This window comes from Seriola lalandi, unplaced genomic scaffold (genome assembly GCF_002814215.2).
Source record: "Seriola lalandi dorsalis isolate HSWRI2012SDOR001 ecotype SW California unplaced genomic scaffold, Sedor1 jcf7180002054792, whole genome shotgun sequence".
Lineage (NCBI taxonomy): Eukaryota > Metazoa > Chordata > Actinopteri > Carangiformes > Carangidae > Seriola > Seriola lalandi.
In genome coordinates, this window is record NW_019525345.1 from 69,347 (window position 1) to 78,205 (window position 8,859).

The 8,859-nt window shown below is 44.2% G+C and overlaps 1 protein-coding gene across 1 annotated transcript in view; it reads left to right on the forward strand.

Moving 5' to 3' along the window:
* Positions 1 to 8,859, forward strand: part of rreb1a (ras responsive element binding protein 1a) — a 25,921-nt gene that overhangs the window by 1,079 nt on the left and 15,983 nt on the right. Inside the window, exons 3-6 of the mRNA XM_023425617.2 lie at positions 1,114 to 1,203; positions 1,982 to 2,145; positions 7,792 to 7,933; positions 8,470 to 8,618. Of these exons, the coding sequence (XP_023281385.1) occupies positions 1,114 to 1,203; positions 1,982 to 2,145; positions 7,792 to 7,933; positions 8,470 to 8,618 (545 nt within the window). The remainder of the gene's footprint in view (positions 1 to 1,113; positions 1,204 to 1,981; positions 2,146 to 7,791; positions 7,934 to 8,469; positions 8,619 to 8,859) is intronic.

Genomic DNA, 8,859 nt, shown 5'->3' on the forward strand with positions numbered 1-8,859 from the left:
CTTGTCTGCTTGTTTCCTCGTCTCTTCAGCCACGTTTCAGCTGCTCCACTTCTTCTTCCTCTTCTGTTTATTCCAAACAAACCAGACACAGGAGACGCATCACTTCCTGTGTGGCGAGCTGTCTGTGTTCACAGCAAATGGAGAAGTTTGATGAGAAGCTGCAGATGAACGTGTGTGTGAGTGTGTTTGTGTGTGTGAGAACAGGTGAAACATTTACCTCTCTCTGATTGGTTCCTGACTGACAGTAGAAACCAGTAGAATCAGTTCACCAGCTCCATTTCTTTCACTTTCACTTTTTGGTCTTGTCTTGTTTCCTCTCCTCCTTTCCTCTCCCTGTTTCCTTACTTCTCCTCCTCCCTCCTCCCTCCTCTTCCTTTCTGTCCTTTTTCTTTCTCCTCTGCTTGATTTTTTTCCCTTGTTTCCTCCCCTCTTCTCTTTGTTTCCTCTCTTTGCCTCCTTTCCTCATTTCCTCTCCTTGCCTCATCTCCTTCTTTCCTCTCCTTTCCTTGTTTACACTTCTTGTTTCCTTTCATTGTTTCCTCTCCTCTCCCCTCTTGCCAGATCTTGTCCCTACTTGTCTCCTTTCCTTATCTCTTCTCCTTGTTTCCTCTCCTGCCCTGCTATCCTCGTTTTCCTCCTCTTCTTGTCTCCCATCATGCACTGCAGCATTCCTCACCGCGTCAGCACTTCCTTCAGCTGAAACAGGAAAAGGAAAGAGCTGCTTCCCCAGCTGTGTGTGTGTGTGTGTGTGTGTGTGTGTGTGTGTGTGTGTGTGTTGTACTGTAAGTGTGTGGGCGCAGCAGGGCGGACTCTCAGGTCTTCAGTGACTCAGACGGTTCTTCAGAGATCAGCTGATATCTGTCACTCATCCATCAGTCTGTGATGAAACAGTGAATCAGCTGATCTTCACTGTTTTATTCACCTCAACGAATCAGACGGAAAGACTGAAGCTCAGAGGAATCAGATGTAGAAAAAGACCAGATTACAATTGAAGGCATCACGTTCACACTCAGAATCTGCACTGGTTTTTATGTTGACGTGTGTGTGTGTGTGTGTGTGTGTGTGTGTGTGTGTGTGTGTGTGTGTGTGTGTGTGTGTGTGTGTTTTTTCCAGGACACCAAAGAGGAAAGCGGAGCTTTGATCTGTCCACTGTGTGACAAGAGCTGTCAAACACAACACCAGCTCACCATGCACATCAGACAGGTGAACACACACACACACACTTCACCGTCACTCTGCTTCACTTTGTGTCCGTGTTTCTTTTTTCTGAATAAATAAAGGTTAAAAATATTTCTGCTGCTGAAGACTGGATATAAGTTTATTTATTTATTTATTTGTTTTGTTTTTGTGTAATTCAAACAAAAGAAAAAAAACAGTAACAATAATAATAATTATAATAAAAACAATGAAACACCGTACACAAAGAAAGAAAGAAAAAAATAAATAAATAAAAAAGCAGAGTAAACATTGGTATCATCCATATTTTCCTGTTCATTTTAAAAATGAATCAGCTGTTTCATTAGCTGCTAATTTCTCTCTTACACTGGTTGATATTTTTTGAATTAGTTTTTTCGCTGCTGCCTTTAGATTCCTGAATTTCAGAACAGACACTTTAATTATTTTGAGGAATTTAAAATGTTTCTGTCAAACGCTGTCGCAGGAATCTCTCGCCCAGAGGTCCGACGCTTCGATTCTGTTTCCAAAAAACTGTTTCATCCTCTTTTTAAAAGTAGAAAATCCTGTTAAAGTAACTGCAGAATCATGTCGCTTTTATTTCTTTACACAGAAAAGAAGGAAAAAGTCACGTTTGAGTTCAGTTGCAAACACAAACATCTGTTTAACTCAACAACATACGGAATAAAGTTTACAAAGATCTGTGTGATCAAAGAGGAAGTGACCGACACGATCGGTCAGCTGATCGATCCTGTAGCTCAGACACTGTATCTGCTGAGGGTTGACGCGTTCGCCTTCGTCCCCGCAGCACAACGCCGACACCGGAGCGTCCGACCACTCCTGCAGCATCTGTGGGAAGTGCCTGAGCTCGGCGTCGTCGCTGGACAGACACATGCTGGTCCACAGCGGGGAGAGACCCTACAAGTGCAGCATCTGTGGACAGACCTTCACCACCAACGGCAACATGCACAGGTACACGCTAAACACACGCTAACACGCTAATACACGCTGTCCTTTTACATGTCATCCAATCAGAAGTGAGCGTGATTCTCAGCTTCTTTTAACAGCAAAAGAAAAATTGTTTCCTCTCCTTGTTTCCTCTCCTTGTCTCCTCTCCTTGCCTCCTCTCCTTTTCATCTCTCCTTTTCTCCTCTCCTTGTTTCCTCTCTCCTCCTTGTCTCTCCTTGTTTCCTCTCCTTGCCTCCTCTCCTCTCACACAAATCATTTATCATGACACATATTCCAAGTGAAAACAAACTTTTCTTGTTGCTGTCAAAGTGTTTTTAATCATGATGTTTATATGAGGATTTAAATTCAGGTGAAAATCGACCCAAAACATCCACTGCAGAGGTTAAACACAGAATAACTAAATACCCCTCCATATTAGTGTGTCCCTACTGAACTCACACACACATGCACGCACACACACACACGCACACACACACACACACACACACACCCCATATAACCTCGGGCAGAGGAAGTTAGTGTTTAACTCGCTCCCCAGTCAACCATGATGGGAGCACAAAACCCAGACTGAGTGTGTGTGAGTGTGATGGTGGGGTGGGGGTGGGGGTGGGGGTTACACAGGAAGTGGGAAGACAACTTTAAACCATCCACCCCCCATTTCACACACAGACACACAAAACAACGCCCAGTCATTTATCAGTAAAGTCCAGCCTCCACCATCAAATCCAACGGTCCCTGCAGTGTGTGTGTGTGTGTGTGTGTGTGTGTGTTGTCAGTTATAAACCTGCATATTAATTAAAGTCTGACCTTCATTGACCTCTGCTGGTTGTTGGTGATCTCACAGACCAACATCGACCAATCAGAGGAGAGATCTGACAGAAACAATCGATGTTGATTTATCATCAAACAAAACTCATGTTTTTTTTCATATTAAAAGCTTAACTGTAAAGGGAAGGCTGCAAGACTTTTAATGTGAAAACTCAGGAGGGAAGTGTCGAGTTTAGAAATAAAAGTCCGTTCCAGTTAAATAACAAGCTGATGGAGAATTTACATGAAATCAGAAAGTTTCTGAGCTGGAGAAGTTTGAAGAAGTTTCTGTATTGACCAGTAAAAACAGAGTCGCAGTTTATATTCAGCTGCTCTATCGACTTCTCCTCCGTCCTGTGAAGAATAAAAACCATCAGACTGTAATCCACGAGTCCGCATCAGGTGGTTTTTGTCAGTTTTATAAGTTAATTCAGTTTTAATACAGATTAATGTGAAGACATTTGCTCTGTAGTGACCCGTGATGATGATGTGAGCGGTTGCAGATGGATAGAAACCAGTCAGTCAGTCAGTGAGTGAGTGAGCTGCAGTGCGAGTGTTGATGATGTGCAGCCTGTTCATGTTCTGCGGCTGAGGCGGTCTCGGTCACGGCGCTGGTATGAGGAGGTGTGGGCAGGAAGGAATGACTGTAGGCTGAGGGACGGACACACACATCTGCTCCGTGTCGCTGCAGTTTTCTCAATCATTTTTTCCTCTGTCTGTTTGTTTGTGTTTGTGCTCAGAGTGTTTTGGTGTTTGGCAGCGAGACGTTTGGTGAATAGTTAGTTACTAGGAACCGAATGGAAAACTGTGTTTGTCCTCGACATCACGCTGTAAAAATAACAACAATGGAAGACTGACAGTGGCTGTAACTGATGTTTTTTATTATAAAAGAGACAAATGTAGAAAAATAGATCAGATGCAGCCAGATAAAGATGCCTGAAGGCTAGAATGACTACGACCCATGAACGCCTCATCACCTTTAGTTGGATGAGAAAAAGGTTAAAAGGAGAGCGAGGTGTCGACAGCAGCTGTTTCTCTGCCGCTGCATCCCTTCACGTTGGAACCTCCTGCTCTCGCCTCGTCCTGCCGCAGCTTGAACCCGACGGTCCGGTTTGGCGAGTCTCCGCAGTAGCGTGACTCTCCCTCCTAAAGACAAACTGAGCTCACACTGAGGGAATAACACGGCCTCCCGCCGCCTGCCGACAATCTGGATGCTGATTTCCATCAACACACCCTGGAAACTGGTTGCGTCATTTTCTCAGAAATCCTACAAGTATTATAAAACAGAAAGAAAAGAGACGTGTAGAGGAGGAGGGACGAGACCCTGCACCTCGTCGCCTCTGTTATACTCTGCTCATTTACAATGCAAACTGCAGGAGAGGGTGGAAGTAAAACAGGAAAGTCGAACTCAAGCTCCAGTTTTTTTTTCCTGCCTCTCTCTGCGAGGCCGCGTTTTACATGCTGCTGTAGGAAAATAAAGAGGAGGCCTGTTCGGATGGAGAGTGGAAAAGAAGAGCAGAGGGAGGGAGGGAGGGAGGGAGAGAGGAGGAATCCATTTTGCAGCAGAGCATCCTTTGAAATGTGAAACGCGAGATTTTCCTACTCGACCGTCTTCAAACAGGCAGAGAGAGAGAGAGAGAAGGAGGGGGGGGACAAAAAGAAAGAGAAGATGAGGGTGAGACGTAGGCGATGGATGGAAAGAGGGAAGGAACAGATGTGATGATGAATTCTCATCCTTGTTTGGCAAAAATGTGAAATGTTTTGTTTCCAGTAAAAAGAGACAAATTTAGAAAAATGGAGAATAAGGAAAAAAAGAAAAAACCCTGAAGGCTCAAAACTTCTGATTCAGCAGGAGAGAAAGTGGAAATGTGTTTCCTACAAAGGGGGAATCCATTTTGTAGCCGAGCATCCCTGAAATGTGAAACTAGTTCTTCGAGTTTTCTGTGTGAGTGCCTGAAGGCGTCGCACGAGCTTCACCGAGGACAGATGCTTTTTCCATCCAGACGTTAGAGAAGCTGAAGCGGCGATGAGTTCAAGGGTCGCTGGTTTACTGGAGGAAAAATGAGCTTTGTTTTAATTTGGTTAAACAAAAATTAATTACACAAATTAAATGTTTAGTTCAGTAAAAAAAACTTTCTATCTTTTTTTCTTTTCTTTTTTTTTAAACTTAATTTTCTTTCTGTCCCTCCTCTCTCTGTCGGCCCGCTGTCGGCCCGCTGTCGGCTCCCGGTCTGCCCTCTCTTCCTGGGTGAGAGGCCTGGTTGCCATGGCGAGGCATCCTATTAGCCTATTATGGGCGGTCAGCGGTGTGCTGAGCTGCGATTGGCTCTGTGGCTGCTGCATGTTTGATCTGAGCAGAGAGGAAGAGGAGAAGAGAGGATTTGGTCTCTGTCAGAGGAAGAACTGAAGAACTTCTCTGAGGCAGAAACAGTGAACAACGTACTTTTCTTCATCTCCTCCTCCTCCTCCTCCTCCTCCTAACTTCCTCTGAGTCAATAAGAAGCTGATTTCCCTCCTGAGGATAGAAACAAAGTGTTTTAGTTTGACTCACAGATCCATGTGTTATCTGTCTCCTGGACGACTCGACAGCGCCCCGTGTGGCGATGCAGAGGAACTGCACCGTGTGACATGACGACACTGAGTTACTGCTAAAAAACTGTTTCAGTCATCTTCCCACAGACAGACAGTGACTCACTCATTTCTACAGCAGGAAACAGTCATCAGTCCACAACATTAACCTCTGTGATAAAAATTTAAAATGTTAACTACGACTCCCAAGATGCAATTCTGCAAGAAACATCCCGTGTCACTCCCTCCAGGAAATAGACCACACCATTGACACAACAGACTAAACAAGTAAATAAACAACCCTCGCTGCACACGACCAAGAGGGACCAAAAACTTTCTTTCAACTTCATGTGTTTTTCAGAAGTAAAATGTTACAACTTAAAGTGTCCCTGTGCAGCACAGGCGCAAACTTGGTTCCTAGGTCCTGCATAGAGCCAATACAAATAAAAGGAAATATAACATATAATCATATATCATCAATTGGCCATATACAAACAATAAATACTACACACACACATAATCCAACAGTTTATGATATGACAGAATTAAGAGGAGATTCGTTAACGACAGGAAGTAAATGTAAACCAGTGATTTTAGTCGCTGTCACGATGTTTCCTGTTTCCTGTGTTTAAATTTCCAAACCAACCAATCACAGAGGAGGAACCGAGTGAAACGACCTCAACATTAAAGATATTTAACTGTTTTAACTGAACCATCTTTAATGAAGTCACAGTGAACAGATGCTGTTACCGTGGAAACAAAGATAAACCTGATGAACTGCTGCGTTTTGTTTTCAATTTACCGTGTGTGTGTGTGTGTGTGTGTGTGTGTGTGTGTGTGTGTGTCACTGCACATATATACGTGTGTGTGTGTGTGTGTGTGTGTATATATAAATATATATACGTGTGTGTGTGTGTATATATAAATATATATGTGTGTGTATGTGTATATATATATATATATATATATATATATACATACACACATACATATGTGTATATATATATATATTCAGTAGGATTGTGTGGCTGCTGACTCAGCGTGTGTTCTGCTCTCTGATTGGTCAGTTCCAGGGTCACAGTAAACTTTGGGCCGAGGAGACTTTGCTCTCTGATTGGCTGCGCCCCTCCACTCACCTGATTGGTTAATAAACAACTTCCTGTCAGCTGGTGTCAGATCTGCTGACTCCGTCACTCTGTCAGGACCTCTTATGGGCGTCCAGCCCGCTGCCTGTCGCCTCCTATTAATAGCAGCTCCTCTCCTCTTTCTTATGGTTACCCCACTTTCCTTACCTCCTTTCTCTCCTCCTCTCCTCTTGCTTCTTCTTTTCTTCCCTCACTTCCTTCTCCTCCTCCTTTCCTTTCCTTCCTTCTTATTTCCTCTCCTCCCTTCCTCTCCTTTATCTCATCTCCTTGTCTCGTGTTCCCTCCTCTCCGTCTCTTCTCCTTGCCTTGTTTCCTCCCTTGTTTCCTCTCCTCCTCATCTCCTCGTTTCTTCTCCTCTTTGAACTTTTGTAAACCGACACCTTGCTGCCGCCAAATGCTAGCTTGATGACCTTTACACACACACACACACACACACACACACACACACACACACACACACACACTAAAATAGTGAAACACATGTAAACAGTCTGTACACTTTCTCACGCCTCTAGTAACACTTAAACTAAAATACACAAACACTCGTTCGTCACGTTTACAAGTATCTCACACACACATACACACACACTCTCACACACACACACACACACACACACACTCACACACAGTATCACATACACGTGTCTTGAAATCAAGTGACACCATCTGACCTTTGAGACGACGACACTCTTCCTCCTCTTCCTCCTCTTCTTCCTCTGTTTCTGTTCAGCAACAAGATGAATGAGCTGCATCATAAACAACAGAGAGTTTGTTTCTCTGGAGTTATTTGAGGAGACGTGTTTCTAATCTGAGATCTATTAAATCAAGGTTTTAATTTGCATTCACTAATGAAACTGTGGGAATGATTTAAAGTTTGTAAGTTTTAAAGCAGAAACATTCAGTTTAAATCTTAACGACTGAAGACACTGAGAAAGATATGAATGAAACAAACCACGGGGAGTTTAAACACTCATTTAAATTTTTGCTGAATTAAAATCTTAATTAAATAGAGAATCCTCCATCTTGAGCAGATGAAGTTTGGATCTGGCTTGTTGTAAATGTTTTTACCTGTTTAACGAACAGAGTGAAACGAACCTGTCGGCTTCATGTCTCTCTTCCTCTTCCTCAGACATATGAAGATCCACGAGAAGGACCCGGCCAGCGGCCTGCTTCCCGTCAGCCCCCCCTCCCCCACCAAACGCCGCCGTCCGTCCGTCAAGAGGAGGCAGGGACCGGAGGAGGAGACCGGAGAGGAGCCGCCCAGCAAGAAGGTAGAAAAGCCCCGTCCGGCCGGGATTAACATCACAGAGGTGGGGGGTGGAGGGGGGGTAAAGTGTTCCCTGTGGTCTCTGGTAATTTAACTCATTGTTCCAGACGACGGGGTTTTAAACACATGATGTGATCCGTCACAGACACGGACCAAAAGAGAGAGACGACAAACCTTCCCTCAGTGAGAAAAGATGATTCAGCAACTTTTAATTTGGGACAATTTGTCAAAATATAAATAAATATAAACTAAAAGTCAGAATCTACCAGCAGCAGACTGTTTAACGAGCTGTTCTGTCATTTCATTGGTTGTGAAATGGGTCGACATGTTGGTGTTGACATGTTTCCGTCACATCAACAAAAACAATTTTCAACTTTTCACAAAAGTCAAATTTCCCGCTGAGCTGATGAAAGGAAACAAAAACAATCCAAGGACGTCACGAGGAGCAGCTTCACAGTTTTCACATACAGAGACGACAGTGATGACATCACAGCCGTCTGTGGCGTAAACATTGATGTCGTGGTGTCGGTGTGTGTGCAGGTGGTGGAGGACGCGGCGGCGGAGGAGTCGGCGGCGGTGGTCCGCGGGTCAGAGGAGGAGCTGCTGCCCTGTCCCATCTGCTTCAAGACCTGCAGCTCCAGACTGGAGCTGGACGCACACATGGACACACACCCCGACACCGCACTGAGGTACACACACACACACACACACACACACACACACACACACACACACACACACTCTTTTAGTCGTTAATAAAATTAAAAAGTTTTTAAAGAAAGTGAATGAACCAGGTTTATAGATTCATCAAAGAGATGAGGCTCGGCTTAAAGAGGATGGATGGATGATGGATGATGACGAGACAGAGGAGGAGGCTAACAAGTCACCAATGGGCGAGAGAGGCAGCGACAGAGAGAGAGAGAGAGAGAG